The sequence below is a fragment of the Tetrao urogallus genome, assembly GCF_951394365.1.
Source record: "Tetrao urogallus genome assembly, chromosome: 7".
NCBI classification, from domain to species: Eukaryota; Metazoa; Chordata; class Aves; order Galliformes; family Phasianidae; genus Tetrao; species Tetrao urogallus.
Genome location: NC_136820.1, coordinates 42896906 through 42918892, shown reverse-complemented (window position 1 = coordinate 42918892; position 21987 = coordinate 42896906). Strand labels below are relative to the sequence as shown.

Sequence of the window (21987 nt, the reverse complement as noted above, 5' to 3'; positions counted from 1 at the left end):
AGGTTCATCAAAAGGTTGGGGCAGATTCCTTTTGAAATTCTGATAGCAGTAAATTGATTGGCTGGTTCCAATCCGGCCAAGGTAATATCACTGAAGTTAGATTTAAAATGACAGGAGCGCTTTTGATGTTGCATAGCCAGTGATCTGGTCTTAATGTTTTTATGAGGTGAAGTGTCAGCATGTGAGGAACAAGGTGTTGGCATGGCGTCAGCCCAGCTGCTTGCAGCAGGCCCTGTCCCTTGGTCCTCCAAAGCTGCTCTTCCCACTGCATGCTGACCTTGATTTTTGTTTACCCTTTGGAGATGGCTGTACTTTCGTTAGGAGTTATGCTCAGCTGATGATCGAGAGCTTGGTTGTTAAAGTACCATTTAGTTTGCTGGATTATATTGTCAGAGAAGATTTGTTTGGCTGAGCGAGTAAATGTATTTACCAGTCTTGTCTCTGCTTTTCTTGCGTGTTTCTTTTCAGTTGTTTAAAGCTAGAAGTAAATGCTGAAATAGTGCACAGTGTCTGTGCAACTGTGCTTCCTATTCTTGTCTCTCATGCTGCTGTTCAGTGGAGGGCAGGAGTCTCTTGGCAATGCAAGTCAAATTCAGATCAAATTTTCTTTAATAACCCAAACACTGGAGGAGAAACGTGTATTGCTACTTTGACTAGTAATGGGATTTAAATTGTGCTGATAGTAATAATTTTTCTACCTAGAAGCTGCTCTGTCAGATTTGTCTCTTTCAGTACTTGTGCTTTCCGTCTGTGCTGCATTCTTACCCAAATGGCTTTTTCTCTGCTATTTTCTTCTTACTTTCCTGGATTGAGGAGGTTTGCTAACACAATTCGGCTGGATTTTAGGAGAAACCACGTGAGGTTTATCTTCTGGAAAATAAACAAGTTGTCTTTTTGGTGGGGGTATTGAGGAGTAACTTAATGTTAAACGTTCATTTCAATATGAAGGGCCTATCAGTTCCTAGTAGGATTTATACGTAGCTATGGAGATATATATTTTTAACTGTAAAATTTTTCGGAACTCCAACATCTGTTTGACACATTTGAGGTGAGGTCGTGCCAGATCAGAGTGATGTTTGTGTGTCCATATGAGGCCGCAGGCACTACATTTGGTCTGGCATTGACTGAAATGTCCCACGAGGTTGGGCAGTGATGCAGCCATGCGTGCTGGCATTCTGTTCTTGTGCTGCTGGCACATCTCACCCTTGTCAATACACAGGGCTGTCAGTGTGGAGTAAACCTTCTGGTCTGTGCCTTAGAAATTGTGGTGCTTTGAGCAGAACGGTTTCTATTGGCAGCTTTTCCTTTGGCCATAATGTTAATTTCTTAATGGAATGGAAAAATCAGTGAGAAGCTATTTAACTGTGTCAGAACTTGTTGGTTCTTAGGATGATTGTTTTGTTCAGCATAGATTTTAATTGAAACTACTGTGGAGTCCTCAGTGCAGGAAAGACATAGACCTGCTGGAGCGTATCCAGGGGAAGACCCAATGGATGGAACACCTCTCCTGCAAGGACAGGCTGAGAGAGCTGGGGCTGTGCAGCCTGGAGGAGAGAAAGCCATGGGGAGACCTGAGAACGGCCTGTTGGTATCTAAAGGGGCTGTAAGAAAGGAGGCAGACTCTTTAGCAGGGTCTGTGGTGACAGGACAAGAGGAAACGGCTTCCAATTAAAAGACGGTAGGTTTAGATTGGATATAAAGAAAAACTTCTACAGTGAGAAGGGAGGGGCCTCGGGCCGTGTTGCCCAGAGAGGTGGTGGATGTCCCATCCCTGGAGATGCTCAAGGTCAGGCTGGATGGGGCTCTGAGCACCTGATGGAGCTGTAGGTGTCTGTCGGTGCAGCTGTTCACTGCGGGGGAGTTGGTCCAAATGGCTTTTAAGGGTCCCTTCCAACTCAGTTCTGTGTTTCTAGTTGGTGATGTTAGTAGGTTGAACTTACGTGCCTTTGAATGAAATGGTACATTTGAATAGATGTTGGATTTCTCTTAAGTTTGGACTGTTTGTTTATTTGACTACATTCATGTGTATGAATGTCTTTTTTCTGTATATCCAGTTTGTTTTGTCCTGACCTGTATGCCCTGCCTGCCCTTCTCACTTCTGTTGTGGGTTATCCTGTACTGAAGGAGTTTGTGGCTCAAATAATAAGGCTGAGGCCATTTGTAGCTACTTTATAGAAGAGCCTTCATTAAAACCTGTGCGCCAAAAATTTTGTTTGACTAGGAGAAATTGTTTTGTCTTAAAAGGTAGTGTGAATCTGTGGAAGTCTGTCGTAAGTAAAACTGGACTCAGAAAACAACTTCAGGACAACTGTTTTCTAACATGCAGACAGGATGTTTGTTGTAAGCATAGGATTAAAGTAAGCATTTTGGAATGTTGATTTGGTTAGATTCATCTCTCGGGGATGCTTGGCAGTGTAACATGATGAGGATAAACGTTGTCATTTAAGTCCATTTTGCTAACTTTGATTATGCTGTGTATTTATGTGTTTCAGGACAGAAACCAGTTTGTGGAGCCTGTGAGATGAAACTCTAAGGTAGCTTTTCTGAGTTGGGATCAGTGGAAGTTAACAGTGCAGAGGTTTTGCGTACAGCTTAGTGTGTTGTGCTGGGTGAAATCTCCTTGGTTGTTGTACGAGTGGGGTTTCTTGCTGTTTTCTATGGCAGTTAGTGCTTTGTGATTGACTTTTTTTTTTACCCTTCTAGAAGATTTGCTTGGAAAGACAGAATAGGCAAGTCATTACAATTCAGGGATTATATTTGAGATCTGTAAGCGATGAGCAATTGATGTGACTGAATGTCATCCTAAGGTTGTTATGTTCAGCATGGAGATATTAGGGTATGCCTCTAAGTTTACTGGACTGTAAATAATAAGTCTTAACAAAGGTATTCTAGCTGTATAAAAATCAGTTAAAAGATACTAGAAGACTTGGGTGTGTGTTGCATGCCATCCTATCCGTGGCCCTGGATCCAACAGCACTGATGCTGCTTGGAGTGTTTGTGGTTCTTTGAAGGAGTATAAAAACTCGTCAGGTCTGACACACTGCTTTCTAATAAAAACTCTTGGAATGTGAGAAATCTTATTTTCTTAATCACAGGTTGTAATTCTCAAAGATCCTAGAGCACGTGTGTCATCTACTGCACGTGCATCATCTGCTGACATACCAGAGACATCTGTGAGTTGCTCAGTTGCTGCTGGTAGGTCAGACCCAAGCTGAAGCTGAGCTGGGGTTTGAAAGAGGATGTTCTCCTGTGTTACTGTCTGGATGTAATGATTCAGATGTGGAAAGCAGACAGGTAGGAGGGCTTGGTTGGCTGGGCAGCTCATAGAGTGTCGATATCAGCTTCTTGGGTAAATTGTGTGAATCAGGGAATTTGGAACCTCTACCCAGGTGACTGAACGAGTCACTGAGCTCGAGCTGTTCTGGAATCTTTCAGGGCTGTTCTTGCTGTACCATTGCTTCATGGCCAGAAATAGATAACTTTCTGACTGCGAAGGTCACATGGCTCTTGTTGTCTAAATTAACTCCTGGACAATTTAGTAACTTCTCATTTAGGTGCCTTCCTCTACTCTGTATTTAGTTTGGGCTGCTGCTTTGTCATTCTGGAAGGCTGTGCGTCTGATAAATTACCTCTTCCCTGTCATCTGATCTTCCATAAGATCTCTAGATCTCTACGTATCTTTTGTAAACGTACTCATGCCTTTTCTGTAGCTGAGGACTTCACTGCGTAGAGAGACTACGAGACGCGTTTCAAGATCATTCTGAGCTGATACAGCTTCGGGCTTCACTGTGAGAGGAAGGTCTCAAGCCTCAGCATGTTGGTTGCTTTGTATCAGTGTGAGTGCTGCGCTTCTTGGTAAGCCAGAACTGCTCCTGTGAGATCTGAGAGATCTATGAAAACTTTTGTTTCGCGGGAATGTTTGGCAGTTGGGTTTGTTCATGCTCATGAGGAGTTGGAATAGCTGATAGAATCCTGTAAACACAGTGCAGTGACGCATACAAGCAGCTGTAGATTTATGCAAGTAAAAAACAAAGGGTATGAAAAGTTTCTATGTGGTATATCTTTGCTTGATTTTTATTTTGAGGCTTTGAAGGTTTGCTGTGGTTGGAAGCGGGCAGTTAATGAATGTGGGCTGGAATCCTCGTGGAAGGAAAACACTCAGGAGTGCCTAATGAATAAGAGTTGCTTGTGCATTTGAGGACAAATCTTTGACGCATTTGAGATTGGGAAAAGATCTTTGTCATTTTGATTAGGACAGCTGAGTCGTTCTGGGTTTTGCTTTGCAGGGGGGTAGCTGCTTTGCTTCGTGGAATTGTTGGGACTTTGTAATCAGGCATGTTACTACAGTCTTTAAACTATCAGTCATAACTATTTTCTCTTCTATTGTAAGTTGATGATGGTTGTTTTCCTGAGTAAATATTTTAAATCTTTTATTTTCCTGTATCGTAGGCAAGTTTCTTTTCTGGTTTGTGAGGTTTTTTCCCCCTGCTTACTGAGCGTTGCACAGAAATCTGTATTTTAAGAGTCAGAACATTAGCTGATGCTGTCTGTTTTGTGGGTTAGTGTATTTTGCCTAAGCTGGATGGTGGAAAAAGCTTCAGATGAGTTTTCCTTACGTAAATATTGTTAAAACTTTCTCAGACACAAGAAAACATTCCGTTGATGCCTGAAATTGTAGCAGTGCAGTTTATGGTTTATGGTGACTAGCAGATAGAAATGTTGATTAATTGTAGATGAACTCTTTCTGTTGCCTGAATGGTTGAGTGAGAGAATGCGAGCAGTTTGTTTTTTTCAGAGAGCTGCTTGCGTGTCTGAACTGCGTGTATCGCATTGGTGGCAAGTGGAAACTGAGCAATGCCACTTCCACAGGAGGTGCAGCGTGCAAACACACAGGATCTTTTTTTCCTTTGGATTCTTTCTATAAGGTGCATGTTCTACATACACTGTTGCTCACGATGATTGGCTCCAAGATTTGATAATGTACTTAACTCCTGCTGACTGTGCTCCTCAGCTGTGTGATAGTAGGGCTGTTCTGATCATTTCATAGAATGATAGAATGGCCTGGGTTGAGAAGGACCACAATGCTCATCCATTTTCAACCCCCTGCTATGTGCAGGGTCACCAGCCACCAGACCAGGCTGCCCAGAGCCACATCCAGCCTGGCCTTGAATGCCTCCAGGGATGGGGCATCCACAGCCTCCTTGGGCAACCTGTGCCAGTGTGTCACCACCCTCTGTGTGAAAAACTTCCTCCTAATACCTAACCTAAACCTCCCCTGTCTCAGTTTAAAACCATTCCCCCTTGTCCTATCACTGTCCACCCTTGTAAACAGCCATTCCCCTTCCTGTTTATGCACTCCCTTCAAATTTTGGAAGGCCACAATGAGGTCTCTGTGCAGCCTTCTCTTCTCCAAGCTAAACAAGCCCACTTCCCTCAACCTTTCCTCATGGGAGAGGTGCTCCAGCTCTCTGATCACCTTAGTGGCCGTCCTCTGGACTCATTCCAAGAGTTTTGCATCTTTCCCATTTGTTTGGGAAACAGCAGATCTTGCTAGGCTGGTTGTTAGTTGAGTATTCTGGGTTATTTTTCGTAACCTATTTACATACTGAAGCTTGTTCCTATCACATGTGTTTTGGCATTCTTGATGTTCATTTTACTGTGTCTTCCAGCATCCCTTCTTAGTGATGGTTGCATTATTAACTACACCCATACTGTTTTTTTCAGTGCGGAGGTTTCATCAAAGGGCAGAGTCAATTAGAGGTCTCCTTACCTGCTGCATTTTAATGTTTTCAGTGTCTGTGGAACTCTGGTTAACTAGATTGCAAAAAGCACGTAGCTTTTCTTGTATGTTTGTTTCTGTTGGTAGTGGGGTGGGAAGTGCATGGCAATGCCAGTTTAAGCAAGAACTTGCCATTGGAGGAGAAGTGGATGAAACTACATCCCCACCTTTCTAAGTTCATTTGGCTTTAACCTGCAACAGCAATGTTATTTTGAAGAAGTATCTAATTATTGTAAAAGGAGGTCTCACTTCAGTGTTTGTATCTTAGTCTTGTTTGTATCTTTATTGAAGGATGCATGTAGTATCAATAGGGTAACTTTATTTCAGAGTGTTGTGTTTGATTCTTACAGTACTTTTGTAAATGTAAAAATGAAACTACCTGGACTGTAAGAGGACGCACTGAGTGACTTGAAGGGGGAAAAAAAGTAGTTTCAGTTTATTTTTGTTCCTGTAAAAACTCTGTTCTCTCATTCTAAGGAGTACAAACAGCTTCCTTACTTGAGTCGGTTGGCTAGCCTTCAGTTCAGTGGTCTTTTCTGGCTATGTACTTGCTGTTGGTAATCAGTAAATAGCATTCAGCAGCTTTAGCAACGTGTGATTTGTCTGTCAAGAAAGGCAACTAAAAACTACCATGAAAGAACATTGCTGTCTGCTTACACTCGTGTGCTTAAGATACCACATAGGTGCCATACAGTAATATGATGTGTGGCTGCTTTTCCATTCAGAAGTTATTTATGTGTATATAAAAATGATGGCGTGCAGTACAATTCCTTCTCACTGTAGTGATTAAAACCAGCTTTTCTGTCTAATTTATTTCAGGAACCTGCTGTTTTCCTTAATCTCTTTTCACTGTGTTTCAATGAAATTAAAGGATATGAATCCAAATGAGAATCAAAGTAATTGGCTCATGTGTCAACCTAAAATAAGTGAATCTTTAGTGTGTGTGTCTGTGTGTGTATGCTTGGAACATCTGACTGTGTAAAAGCAGTCACCTACTAGGTCTGTTTTGGTAGTAGCTCTTCCTAAGATCTGCCTTGATCTTTTTAAAAATGATGCAGCATTACCATACAGACTTCATTTACAAGCTCTTGTTGTTGCAGGATTTGAAAGCCCCACCTGTTGTAAACAAGACAACTGCTGAACCATGGTGGATTACTATGAAGTTCTGGGAGTGCAGAAGCATGCCTCAGCAGAAGACATTAAAAAAGCGTAAGTATCACTGGTATATATGGGATGTTTTAAGGAGCAAATACATCCTCTTTGTTTTCAATGCATGGGTGAATAGTTGTCATCTGAGGTAATGTTCCGTGGCTGAACTGCAAACCATCTTCTCCATTTGCAGAGATGCTTAGATTTCTAAGTTATTAACAAGTATTTGGCATTCTGCCTTTTGTTTTTCCCTAAAAGTTACTGTTTACTTTACAGCAAACTATTGGGAGGAGACGTTCCCATAGTACATGTTCCTAGTATACCAAAAATATTTGGCATTAAGACACAGTTTTGGGTGACGTAGAAATGCTGTGTTTATCTTGCCTTCTCCTGAGTGCTCTGCTTTACAATTAATCAAATTGCTAAAGTGTGTGGTACTTTACTTTTTTTGTCCCTTGTATGTGCAGGGATTTGCACAAGAAAATCTGTGTCAACTCAGAATGTGAACTGTAATGCTGCATGACTGTGTGAAATGTTGCCAGTCAACATTTGCACAAGTTTAGCTTTGTTCCTCTAAGTAGTTTTGAACACTTAGCCTTAAACATCCCTTTTGAGCATAGGCATTATATACGAGATAGCCATCAAACGTGCCTCTGATGTGAGATACTACCACAGTTAGTTACTAAGGTGCTCCTAAAGCTTTATCATTCATGTCTGGATCAGAAGAGTACTCTTGGTGTTTATGGTAGTTGGTTGTGGTGTAGTGTAGTTGGAGTATGGAGCATTTAAGAAGGCCATAGCAGAAATGTTAGGGAATGTTTTTTCACACCTACCTTTTGTTCAGAAATTCAGGAGTATTTAAAGTAAAAATATCTGAAGAACTCCAGTTTAAAAACAAGTTGTTTATTTTTTAGCAAATCTGGGTAGACAGTTCTCTGTATACCTGCAAGATCTGTTGGTGCTATTCTAGAGGCAAGATAGAAGGCACTGGGAAATCTATAAGTATGTAGTCCCTGAAAACTTGTTTGACACATTTTGTGTTTAGAATGATAGAACGGTTTGGTTTGGAAGGGGCTCTTAAAATCACTTGGTTCCAACCCCCTGCTATAGGCAGGGACACCTCCCTCTCAACCAGGTTGCTCACAGCCCCATCCAGCCTGGCCTTGAATGCCTCCAGGGAGGGGGCATCCACAGCTTCGCAGGGCAACCTATTCCAGTGTCTCACCATCCTCACAGTGTAGAATTCCTGATACCCAGTCTGTGCTTAGAGCATATTTCTTCATTTCAATATAAAATATCCTTTTGTTTCCTTCCAATTAGGTACCGTAAATTGGCATTAAAATGGCACCCTGATAAGAATCCAGAAAATAAAGAAGAAGCAGAGCAGCAATTCAAACAAGTAGCTGAGGCCTACGAAGTTCTGTCAGATGGTAGGTATTTTAAATGGGCTTTTGCACTGCAGCTCTCTGGATAGTCAGTTTAAGACCAAAAATGCTGAGGAGAAAATTCATGATGCTTTAAAAGGGATCCCGTATCCATCTCTGTCTGGCCGTGCACTTAGACTACTTCCTGAGGAAAGGAAGAGGGGGGGGGGAGAAGCTTGCAGATAAGAGAGAATGAGCAGAAATTTTGGAACCAAAAATTCAGTATCTTTCTTGATGAGTAATACAGACAATTTCCCTTTTGGAAGCTAAGATCCACTTTTGTCTAAGGAGGTCAAACCAATATTACCATAAATACAGGGGAAGTGTTAATTGAAATCAGTTGCTTAGCCTGACCTGTGTGGTGGAGGAATTCACTTTCTAGTTTATCTGTGTCTTTTTTGCTTGAAAAGCAGCATTAACTTGTGCAAATGTCTTGGCAGAAGCAGTCTGAATCATAATGAAGTGATTTAAGCAACTCTGATTATTTTCCTCTGTAATTGACTGCATCTGTCTGTATTCTATTTCTGGAGTGTCCTTGATTTCACCTGGAACCAGTGAGTGAGTGGGAAAGCTCTATTTAAAGTAGCAGCAGGATCTAGATTACCTTTCAGAGTTTGGCCTGGTTTAGCTGTCTTGTACACCCTGTGTCTTCGATTTGATTTTGATTCTTAATTGCCATGATGGAAATAAAACTGAATTTATGAACTTTCGTCTTCTAGAGTAGCTTCACCTTCTTAAGTAAATTCTTTGAGTAAGATGAAAATAGGATACTGGTCTGGGTGGCATGTAGGTCTTTAGATTCTTTGGAAACAATACATTCCTGGAATTCTAGAACACTTTCTGAAAATATTTCCTGTTCTTGGATGTATACCAAACCAAAGTTACTGGGATCTTAACAGTCACTTGTGCATAAGGGTAACTAAATCCTGAGCCCACTGGTTGAGGGCAGTCAACTGTCCTGCCAACTTAATAAAGTTTCTCACACCATTACAGGCTTGAGTGAAGACAGGTTTTTGCAAGGAGGGTAGCTGTGTAAGGGATTACATGTGCAAAGGATGTTGAAGTGGTGTGTTCATAGGGCACTCCTGTCTTCAGGTTTCAAGAACATGAAATTTTTTTGGAAGGTGAACTTCAGGCTTCTTCAGCTCTCGGGTCTTAACTTTTCTGCTGCTTCTGACAGTCTGTTCTGTGTCCATTTTTAATTGATGGAAGTAGATTAACTTCCTTTATTTGTGTTCTAAAAAGGCAAAGCCTATTGAACTAGGCTTTGTTCTGTGTGCGTATATATATGTGTACCTATTGCAAGGTTGCATCATTTCTAAATGATAGCCACTATGTAAAACTGGATTTCTGTAGCCAGGAGGAAGTATTTTGCTCCTCAGTAGCTGGTTGAGGTATCAGCGTTTTCTTTCAGTTATGCTATTTGAATTTCAAAAGCATCTTCCACTGAAAATATTACAGTGGGAATAACACATTAACATGAAGAGTCTGAAATCAGATGTCCTGACTGATACTTCAAGCAGTATCAGCAAAATACTCTCAGATTTTCCTCCACTGCCAGCAGTGTATCTTATGTAGTAATGTGGAATTAACTTGCTTTCTCTCCAGTTCTTGTGGATACTGGGGTGCTGGTCTGCAGTGAAATGAAGAGCATTCCATGTCGTCTTAAACAACAGAGAGCAAGCATTTTGAGTCAAATCCTTTCTTAGAATTTTTTCTGTTTTTTTTTTTTTATACAACTTTTTGGTCTCCTTCTTAAAATAAAGTGGCTATAATTGAGTTTATAGTCACACAAAATCCTGTTCTTCCTTTCTTACCACTTTCTCACAGTGAACTTGGCCTTGCACAATAAAAGGCAACAAGGGGTGTTCCAGTTGAACAAAGGGAATAAAATATTTACAATGAAAATCCTTCAGCATAAGGGACAGTTTGTCAAGAGAGCTTGTGGAATCTTCTTTCTTGCAGAGAGGTGACCTGGGCTTTATCCTAAGTTTCAACCAACTTAGAGGGTTGAATCCCAGGGCTTTTCAGCCAAAAGCTTTCCGTGGTAGCTATGGAAGATGGTATTCTTTTGAGATTTATTTATATATCATAGTATTTTTTTTTCTAGTACAGGGGGCCCTAAGGTTTTTATATCTACATGGTAGTAAGTGTGAAATGACTTGTCTGCTCTTTCTGAACCTAAACTGCTTTGGTAGCCCTCAAGAAAAATTTTTACTGGTTTCTTGTCAGAACTTTCTTAAATAAACTAGCTTTGAGTAGAAGTTTAGCTGAAAAGACCAGTGAAGTGTTTTTTAATTGTTATTATTTTTTTTTAACAATTTATTGTGTTTAATTACTGATACAGCGTACAACTTTTTCTTGTAGCTAAAAAACGTGACATCTATGACAGATTTGGAAAAGAAGGCTTAATAAATGGAGGTGGAGGTATGTTGTCAATTGGCAGTTCTTTCTTTGTTCTGCTGAAAAGCCATTTTCTGCTGCTTTTGTAAAGGAGAGTCCAGGATTGCCTGTACTAGGGCCTAAAGTATGTAATGGTTATTATGTTTTATGATTTGTCTGCTGGTATCTGGAAAAAGAAAATAGAATTAATTGAATTAGTATCAATTAGGAATTAAGCATTAAGTGTATTTACTTTGTGGGATACCTGGGAGGGTGATAGAAATAATAGGAATTGTAGTATATGTTTTTTTTTAAAATGCCTGAAAGGCTGCAGTGGCTTGAACTTTACTGGTAGTGCAAGTGTGTGAGGGTGACTGAAATTCAACTTGTTTTTTGCAGGTGGCAGTCACCTTGATAATCCATTTGAGTTTGGATTTACATTCCGTAACCCAAATGATGTCTTTAGGGAGTTTTTTGGTGGAAGGGACCCTTTTTCATTTGACTTCTTCGGTAAGTAATCTACTTGTTTTAGTTACGTCCATCTCTGCTGTGATTCATTTCAGTCCTATAGAACGTGCTTAGCTAAAACAGCTCTATGAGAAGTAGCTCTGAAAATGGGTGGTAAGCAATTCTGTATTAAAATGTCTGTAACAGTCTTTTTTCTCAGTTGATGTGATAGTAGAGGGTAAGTTTAGATTACCTGCTCATGTTTGTCAGAAGGCATGGCTTAAAAAAAAAATTTCTGGCAGCTCTGTCTCTGTAGGTTGGAAGGAAATAACATTGGACAGAAGAAGTATACACTGGAATTCTCTGTGGACTTTGTCTGCTGAATTTGACCTCTTGGTGATCTGTAAATATTTAATGTAATATGGAGAGCTTCTAAACTGACTAGGTTACTTTAAACTGTTACAGCATGTCTCCCAGCATGAACTGGTATACCACAAATGATTTTCTGGTGACAAGATAAAAACAGCTGCATACATCAGCTAGAGAATCTTCCAGGTTTACGTCACTTGTTTGCTTGGGGGATGGAGCCTCTGTAGGTGCAGATATCTACAGGTATCTAGATAACTTAGGTATCTCCTGAAGTCTCTGCTTAGCTTAGGTATAGGAAGCAATGTGTGACAGAATTGTTAAACTGATCTTACCGTGTGCTGGTGCTCGTTTGTCATTGTGGTTTTACTTGCTCAAGTGCATGAGGATCTTCTCAGAAGTGGCAGAATTCTAATTCAGCATCTCTGTGTGTTCTGCTACGTGAGTTGTGAGCTATAAAGGAGATCAGATCCTATGCTCAGTATAGACTCTATTCTGTATGGGCTAGAAAATAAAACCCAGGCACTAGAGCAGATCACTACCCTTCAGTTATTAGGAGCTAGGCAGGATGCTTCAGAGCATGTCAAACAGCATTAGATACCTGTGTGTCTAGCAAATAAATCCTGCAAGGAGTAGTGCTTTTCTGTGTGGTCAGATGTGTTAAGCTGCTCCAGATGGGTGTCCTCTCTGCACTTTGGCTGAGAGAAATCTGTCTCATTCTACATAGGTAATGAACTTGGCAGCTCTCATGTGTGTTAGCTTGTTTTATCAGTGTGCCTTCTGAGATTCAAAACTCTAATTGTACCTTTGATTTCCAACAGTGAAAATCTCACTTTATTACGTGGCTAACTAGGCAGACATTTTTGTCAAGGAGAAACTCAACTGGATAGCTGTCTGTTATGCAATAGAGAATTACTGCAAGTTGACTTGTGCAGTGCTGGGTACATAAACAGTAGGTGAATGTTCTGGAGAAGTGTGGTGAATTACTCTTAAGTCTAAAGAGTCATCATGTGGAAGACTGTGCAGTAATCCTTGCAAAATGTATTTTATATGAAATGTATTTTGGGATGTTGTTTCAAAAATGGCATAGCTTCATGAAGCTTTTTATCAAAAGCATAGTGGTAAGTGACTGTTGAGTGGTTGGAGCCAAGGGAAGATGAGATAGAAATTTCTGGATAAGTTATCCAGAAATGGCAAGTTCAAATTCAAAAGCTTTTTTTTTTTTTTTTTTTATTACATTTAGGTGCAGTCTTGCCAGGGCATGAGAGTAAGATCATGGTTTTAATCCACATGTAATCCCATCTTGTGATAATTTTATGATGATTAGATAGTCTAAGGCAAAGTAAATTTGTTAGTCAAATTACTAAAGCTGCAAATGGAGGAGGCTTTCAATTAAAGCTGTCTTGTGTAATGTTGTCCTCTTCGTAATTAAACTTTTTGTTGACACAGATTTGCAATTTTCGGTGTATGTGAAGTTCAGAGCTTTGTGTGTTCATTGCTTTGGTATGGAAGCGTGCAACAAGTATTCATGGGATGGTCTGGGTCTTACTATCAGTGATGTTTCAGAAATATCCTTATAGATTTAAAGGCAGCATTTCCATTGCAGGAATCATCTCACCCCACCAGCATTATCACACAGTTGGAAGTAATGGCAGTGGCTCCATACAGACTGTGCTGTTGAAGAGGCCACGCTCCAAACTCTTCTCTGTCTCTTACGACTGGAATCTTTGATTGATGTCCCCCTAGATGCATTGAGGGGCTGTTTGATGGCACACTGGCCTAAGAGGAGGTCGCAGGCACGCCATCTTTCCCCTACCTTTAGTTAATTGTATTAATTGTGTGCATCTCTGAGCTGGTTCAGCTTACTGGTCTCCAAAATTGTTTTTTTTCCTTGGATGTCTAGCAGGTTAAATTTGTCTTTAAGAGGACAAGTGCTGGGCATGGCACAAGGCAAGCAGGTCGTACAGTGGTAGTAGAAGAATCCTTCATTTTTAAGGTATGCCTGAGCATACCTTGGACGTGATAATCTTTAAGGTCATTTCCAACCTGAGTGACTTTATGATTCTATGATTTGCACAGTAATCTACGTCTATATAATTATGGTTTAGATGAAATTAAAAGGTAATGTTCTCAGTCTCTTTTATGTAGGAAATTGCTAATCCAGAATCACTGCTATGTATCTTTAGAAAGACTTTTCAAATGCTATGACAGTTCTGCTGGTAAGCTTTCATAAGTAAGTGGGGCAAGCATCTGTTTGACATTTCATTTATGGAATATGCAATTATAAGACTGTGGTGAAATATACTAGACAGGTGAATCAGCACTGTTTGCAACAGCATCTTCGTGGCTCTTCTGATCTCTTCATCAAGAGATCAACTGCAGTATACGTTATAATTAAGGATGAAATCATTTCCTTGAGAAATGCCTATAGGTTCTGCAGCTTGTGAAGTTCTGATGGTATACTTTATTGTGTCTTGGGTTCTCTCCAAAACTATAGTGTAAGCTCTGTGTGTATTTTCTGTGAATCTGCATCTTTGAGACCTTTTTCGAATAGGAGACAAGATAGAAACATCTACTCCAGTAATTTCATTTTATTGTACGTGTTACAACCCTATATAAACCTATATCCCTTTGCGTGCTGTTCTGACCTGCATTTATTACACTGATGATTCTGATATGGTCCGTTCAGTCACAGTGTGCTTTGATACAAAGAGTTCAAGGCAGGCTCTGTCTTTGCTTGCTGAAACAATGCAGACTGTGATACTGAATACAGTTCAGTTAGACTGCTTCCTTCTGTAAGGGCCAAGCAGCTTTTTGACATCACTGTGCTCAGTGCCTTGCAGTTATGGTGTTATCCTTCTGTTTCTGCAGTACAGGTGTTAAGCTTTTCCTCACTATCATATTTTGGCAGAGGCAGCAGTGCGGCTTCCCTTGCAGTGAACAAAAGGAAAGAAGGTTTACTGGTTGGGCAGGTAGTCCAAGGGGTGGTGACTGAGCAGTGATCCTGTTTTCACAGTGACCCTTTACATACTTACCTGTAACACTGTCAAAGCCTCTGGCTGAAACAGTTCGTGCATGTGAGAACACTTGCTAGCACTGTGACTATAAAATTCTTTGGAGGTGAGCAATGGCACTGCACTGGGATAAGCTTTACTGTGTGATGAAGGTTAACGTGGCAGTACTGCTGGCAGCATGCTCCTGTGCTCCTTTGGACCTTTGGGTGCTCATTCCAGCTCCCCTCCTTGTAGCAGTGTAGTTGCTTTTACAGCTGCATTGGGAGCCACCACAGAAAACAGATGTGGTGGAACTTCCATCAGGCTGACCAGTGAGTGATCTGATTGCCCCAGCTATGATAATGTCATGGTAGAAGTGACTGCAGTAGGAAATGTGATGCTTTTAGTTTTACTTTTGATGAAGGTTTGAGCTGATGTCGTAAGTTGACTTTATTGAAAGTCATGAAGTAAAGCTGGATTGTGGACGAGTGCAGGTACTCAGCTGCACTCCCTTATTCCCTTCCTCCACTGTATTGTGCTTTCCTGCCTGCTTGCTTTCAGATACTCCAGTCTTGCCAGTGCTGAGTCAGGTTAGCTCATGGATGCAGGAGAAAGTTAACAATACAAATATTGTTTTCTTTTGGATCAGTGAGTTAATGCCACTTGTCATACAGTTCTGTGATCATGGGACAGGACAGGAGAGAAAAAAGGAACTCATCTTTTCTAGTATTCTGCAAGTGGATCATGCTGCTGACAGTGAGAAAGTCCTGTGTGTTTGTGTTACAGCTGAGAACTGAGGGTGAGGAGGGGATCATGACCTACTTCATTTTGAGCTGCAGGGAGATTTTCAGTGGTGGTGGTGGTTTGGTTTGTTTTGAGGCGAAATTATTTTCCACATGATAAAGTGGGGTTCTGCTGTGCACCAGTGACTGCTGTAATGATTTGCCCAGATGAACAGGACAGTCGCTTTTGAATTGACAGATCTTTTCTGAAAGAAGTAAATTCTTTTAGGAACACATTACTTCTAACGTCAGAATTTTCAGATGAGTTTGTTAACGTGTGGTCTTCTGTTGCTGGAGGTTGTGTGTCCCTTCCTACCTATATGTTAACTTGGCTTTATGTAACTGCAGTCTTTCCACCTAACAGCAGATGAGTCCCAGAGCCCTTTGTTGTTTCACTTTTTCCTAACAGTTTACCATGAATTCTTTGCTTAAGCATTTACTTTTCTTCCCAGTGTCTCTGTGTCATCCCATGCCACTGATCCAGTAGAAAGCTCTCCCAGTCTTCCTGAACCTCTCACCTTTTGGTTCTTCCTGTTCTCATGGTTCCACAAGTTTAATGTCAGAAGTGTGCTGACCATTTCTTTTGGAGCTGCACATGATAGTTTGTCATCTCATAAGCTTCTGGTATGAGCCTCATTAAAATGAACAATATTCAGTAGTACCTTAAGGTCCAGCATTTTGGTTTTAGGATGTTTGTCAATTGCACAGTATGTTGTTTTCCATTTTTAGGAGGGTCTTTACTTGTGGTTGTTTTTTGGGGACATTCTGGAAAAGCTGTCTCTGTGGAAAGGTCATATCATTCATTGAAAAGTTCTGCTAAATCATAAAAATAGACCTACCAGGCTGAAATGTTATTATTTTGCTGAGTGGGACTATTCATCATCCTGATTTATGGTCTAAAAGCATAAACAGTGCCTGAGCAGTTGCGAGGTTGCTGTATGAATGTGTATGTGGTGGAGGATACAACAAATGATCGTGCAGAAGCCTCCTGCTGCTTTCACTTCTCAGTGTTTCTGGCATTTTTTTCTGCGTACTGTACTTGAATGGCTGTCAGCACAGTCATGAAAAGAGAATATTGCCTTGGAAAAGCTCCCCATCTCCCTGTCTCTGAGTTGTCTTGCTGAGTATTCAGCAGTCAGTTGCAATCTGGTTTGAGCATCTCATTTATTGGCATGAATTACTGGCAGAACATTGGAGGATTATTAGCAGAACTGCGAACTGGAATCACCTGAGGCTGGAAGTAGAGTACAGGTTTTGGTTTTTTTTTTTTTTTTGGCGTGTAGGGTTGCCAAAGGCTGATATGGAGCATACCCAAGTGTAGGTAAGGAGAGGAGCAGGCAGTAATCCATGTACAGCTGTGTTGACAGTGGGTATCTCCCATAAAACCTTCATTCTGGCTGCTGCTTTGTGGGAGAGCCACTTGTGGAACAGGCTGATAGCAGGGGGGGATCTTATACTCGGAGCTTACATGGCAGGTTGTTTTGTTTCTATTCAAACCCCAGGTAACAGGAAAAATTGGGCTATAAATAGAAAGCTTAACAGTGAGAGTAATATAATATAGATCATTTGTACACGTGAGTGAATGACCTTCATAACTAACTTCTGAGTCACCCTAGCAAGAATATATTAGGCTTCAAAACAATTAACTGCAGTGGTTTAAAAAAAAGCAGTTTTAAAAAGAATGGTTTCAGTGCTTGTTTGGGACGTGCAAACTGTAGTTGTAGGTTCCCATATTGCTGTGCCCAAGAACTGGTTTTACTTCTAGTGTTTAAAAGATAATAACAGATTATCTTGAAGTAAAAATAGCACAGGAACACAACAGCCAAAAAGCCTGGAAACAAGGAAACTTTATCATTGCTTGGTGGTGTATGTAAGATAAAAGTTTGGTCCTGCCTTTTTATTCAATAACTGTGTAAAGTAGGATTATTTTTGTCGTTCCTGGCATTTTCTACCTTCCCTGGTGGGAACATGTTCCTGGACCTTAGCTATAAGGCTTTATTTGTTCAGCCTTAAATACATTGTGACACTTCTGTAAACGAATCACGCATGCACCAGATGGTAAGTAGTAATTTTTATTACCAGATTAGAAATGTCACTAGTGAGTGAACTTGGTGATGTTGCATACATGAGCTTGGATTTTTGTGGTGGTACCAGAAGTGGGCTCATCTCCGACCTGTTGGTTGCCAATTAGTACATCAGAACAGTAGTACAGTTACATCAGTTTACCTTGCTTTCGTGACCCTGCTGATGCTGTCACCAGTTTCTCCATTGCTCAGGAAGAGCTTAAGCTGACTTAGCTTTCAGTACTGAATCTCCACTTGTACAATGTGGTAAAATTGTTGGTACTGTACAGCACTCATCCTCATAGAGTTCTTTTTGGTGAGTTGAAGGTCTTGAACTTTGGAGTTCAAAATGAGAAATGTGTATATTGAGTATGTGTTACATGACTGAAATCCAAAGTTCTTTGTTTGAAGAGTGTGAGTAAAAATCCTTTTTTACATAGCCTCGTAATATCTGTATGTTAGGAAAGCTTGATTGCTTCTGAGTAAATAGGGATATTACTACAGAGGTGTCTATTTACATGTATAAAATTATACATAAACAAAAATGGTATTTTATGTATGTATGTAGTAGCTATCTTTAGAAAGAATCTATTGCTCTCCTAATGGGAGTGGGATTGATAACTGCTGCTGATGTAACTGTGGTGTGTGCACTTGACATAATTTTTTCCATGGTACTCTTTTTTTCACCTTTTCCTCCTGCTTGATAATGTCTGAATGCATGGTGTCCCATAATTTGCTACTTAAATCTGCACCAGAATAAATGTTTAAAGTACCTTGTGTGGCAAGGGCCAAAATAAACACATAGAGCAGTTGAAATTTGAGTCATCCCTTGATTGGGCTTTTTATATTTCAGTTATTGACACAGATGTTCTGGAAGTTACTTTTCAGAGAGTTCATAGTGGTGAACTGCAGTATGTGGAACAGCAGTAAGCTGTGAGCAGTATATATATCCAATATTATTAAATTCTGAGATTTTAGTTTTTCCATAGTGTTACTCCTTATTGCCATGTAAAGATCATGATAATGCATCTGAAGCGTTCTAAATCTGACAAATGCTGAGTGGGCACAGTTAAATTGATATTTATTTGCAGTTCTTTTATCGTGCTCCCCAGTCAATTATGCTGTGTGAGCATCTGAAATAAGGATACTAATGTTATAACTTTTACTGCTTACTGTGCTGAGAAATGAAAGAGCATTTACAGTAAGTTTATGGTTGTTTTAATACTAAATGGCTAAAATGATAAGGAAATGAACTACTTATGATTGCAATTCTAAATGTGAGACAGAATTTAGTCCAAAAGGACAGTGGGAGTTGCCTTTTTAGTGGATGTTTTATCTCAATAGAATCAAGCATTTCAAAGGAAGAATCTTACAACTAGAACTTTGTTTTCCTTAATTCAAAGAAGCCTTAATGATGAAATGCAGTGAGATTAACCTCTTTAAATATCTTTTGTTTTGTAGAAGATCCTTTTGAAGACTTCTTCGGGGGCAGACGAGGTCCAAGGGGAAACAGAAGCAGAGCTGGCGGATCATTTTTCTCTACCTTTGGTGGATTCCCTGCTTTTGGAAGTCCTTTTCCTTCATTTGACACAGGTAAATAAGGTACCATTTAACAAAGGATGTGGTTTTGGTTCACAAAGGATCTCGGTGTAGTAAGCAGATAAATACTTCATAAAAGTTGTCTTCTTGATTCAGGAAATTGTGAGACTGATGTTTTGGGAATGTAGTCTGCTCTCTGAAATGTCTGAATATAAATAAAACCTTCATTACAATATTTTGTCTACTTGAAAGTAGATAAAAAGTGAACAAACCTTCAAGACCACATTGCAGTATCTTTATGGCTTGAGAATTGTTTTAGTTCTATTTGTCCTTGAGCACTGGTGTGACTGTGTTTAGTTAAGTTTTGGAAAACACCCTGGAAAGACCTTGTTTTGAAACACAGTGAGTTCTAGTATGAGTTCTGGAATAGTTAACTCAAATGGTGAGGTCTGTGTCTCAGAGCTTGTGGAGAGTTTATGGTAGTCAGCATTGTTTCAAGTGTAAAGATTCTGAGTATTAGTTGAGATGTTAGCAATACAAAACTTGTGTTGTCTGCTAACATAGGGCAACCCACTGTCTCTGTTAAAATGAAAAATCAGACTTGTTATAGCTGTTAGTTTTACCCTGAGGGGATATAAAGTTACAATGGTTGGATTCAGCTGACAGGCCTTTTCTTTACAAGAGGACAATGCTCTGCATTTGGAACTGTGTCCATGTGGAAGAAGTCAGTGGGGCTGGAGATATAACGTTCACGCTGCTGTTTAATGCCATGAGTCACTGATGCTGTGTTGATGGAGCCATCAAAGGGCGTCCTAAAGCTAGGAGGTAGTTTGAGTAGCTGATAAATTTGAAGACCACAGTCATGCAAAATTATGGCTTTAGTCAAATAATTTTCATATTAACTTTTTCCCCAATAGGTTTTACTTCATTTGGTTCTCTGGGACATGGAGGCCTTACTTCGTTCTCCTCTACGTCATTTGGTGGTAGTGGGATGGGAAACTTCAAATCAGTATCAACCTCAACTAAAATAGTTAACGGCAGAAAAATTACTACAAAGAGGTAAGAGACTTCCATGAACTACCTACAGGTATATTCTGCATACATGCATATAACTATTTACGTATCAACAGCATTGGTTTGTATTGTTACTCTTGATGGTCATGAGAAAATTTGGATTTTCCTGAAAAAATAAAGGCAAAAAAGTAGTGTTGGGTTCTGTGACTCTTGGCTTTGCTGAGTTGCTTATAGTTATAGCGTGTGAAAATGGAGAAGGTAGTGTTTTTGTCTAAGCTTCTAACAGCCAAGAATTGTTCAGCCTTGTAAGGCCTGAAAATGAAGGTGTTTTCAGGTATTGCACATAGCACACCCATGGGTGATGGAGAAACTGCGTTTGGGAAAATGTAGAGTACCCTGCGTTATGTTCAGTACTCTTTCAACTTATTGATCAAGTAATTGAATATGATTACTGGACTTAAATATTTAAGGAAAAGAAATACCCAATGAAAATCATTTTGCATGACGTTTTGTTTTGAATGGGAAGCCATTCCTCCATTTTTAATATGGATGTGTTTTCCTCACCGAGTTCAATTTTCAGAGTTTATATTCATCTGTGTGGTTTCTTCATTTTAGTCACGAGGGCAGAATGCCATGCTAGTTAAAATCTAGGTGTGAATTAACTGTAGGATTCAAACTTATAGCAGGAAAATTGCTTTCTGGAAATAAGCAATATCACTGATGGAATGCACATGGTTGCTGGTTACATCTTCTGCACTGTTAATTGTGAAACCTTGCCAACTGCTGTTGTGTTAAGCGGGCAGTGCTCCGTTACACTTCATTATCTAGAAGCCTTGGTCTGGTGCAGGCTTTCAAACTGCTGATAGTGCTTTAAAATTGGTAACTGTGTGTTCTGTCCTACAGAATTGTTGAGAATGGACAAGAGAGAGTAGAAGTTGAAGAAGATGGCCAGTTAAGGTCGCTAACAATAAATGGTAAGGAGCAGCTGCTGCGCTTGGATAACAAGTAATTCAACGCACGCATTTAACAGAAATTTTAAGCTATAACAGCCACCATTTGAGGATTGACAGGAACAATTTTTGAAGATTTCAAATGAACTCAACTTTCTGTATATCCGTACTTAATCTTAAGTAGTATAAATAGCTCACCGGAGCTCGTATTTGTCATAGACTTTTGAGTTAATTGTTGGGACCACATCAATAGGACCATTTTTTGTCCTTAAAATTGTTGTAAATTTCTGTATGCACTTTTCTTTTTAACATATATGATCCAAGGTGAACCATGATCCTTCAGTAGTGCTAGGGCAAGATGTATACTAACACTAGCATGAATCTTGCTTTTTCCAATTTGTTTGAAATGTGAGCCAATAGTAGTTTAAGTCTGCTGTGAAGTTAACATTTCCAGATAAGGTTTTTAATAATTTCAACTTTTTTTTTTTAACGTTTACTAGCAAACGCTGTTAATACATTTCTGGTAATGCATTTCTGGTTTAAATAAATTAAGGATGTTTTCTAGTTGTGCATGAATGCAGACAACTTAGTAAGTTTTGACAAATGTTTAAATGTGTAATGTAAGCAAAAGGTTAACAAAAGTGAAGCCAGTAAGCTGGGTCTTTTGTCATTTGCTAAAAAAAAAAAATTCAAAGTGAATAAATGCTGATGTTTGTGGTGCATTCTTTCATGAATGGCATTTGTAACCTTCTTGTGTCTGTGTGTGATTTGGGCAACTTGGGAAAACAGTGCTTTTTTTTTCCCCACCACCTTTTTCTTCCATCTTAAGGATGAGGGCCTTTTTTTCTTCCCAGATGTTTGCTTCACTGTGACTGCAAACATATTTAATTTCTTATCTAAACCTGCATTTGAAGCACTTGTTTTTAAGAAGCATTCGTAGGCCGACTCTCTTAACTCCATCTTTTGCTGTAATGCTTTTTTTTTTCCCCTCCTCTAGGCCAAAAGCGTGTCCCTCCATTTAAAAACTAAGTTTGCTAAGGCTTCAGGTTCTGAGGCAAATTCAAAAATAATGTATAGTGTCCAAAAATATCAGTCTTTT

General features: G+C 39.8%; 1 protein-coding gene across 1 annotated transcript; it reads left to right on the top strand.

Moving 5' to 3' along the window:
* Positions 1-6923: 6923 nt before the first annotated feature.
* Positions 6924-20947, top strand: DNAJB6 (DnaJ heat shock protein family (Hsp40) member B6; the record flags this gene model as incomplete). The annotated part of the gene is made up of 7 exons (XM_079538528.1): positions 6924-6988; positions 8249-8358; positions 10720-10779; positions 11134-11244; positions 18847-18978; positions 19842-19983; positions 20842-20947. 7 exons carry the CDS (start codon positions 6924-6926, stop codon positions 20945-20947), a joined length of 726 nt encoding a protein of 241 aa, XP_079394654.1.
* Positions 20948-21987: the final 1040 nt, after the last annotated feature.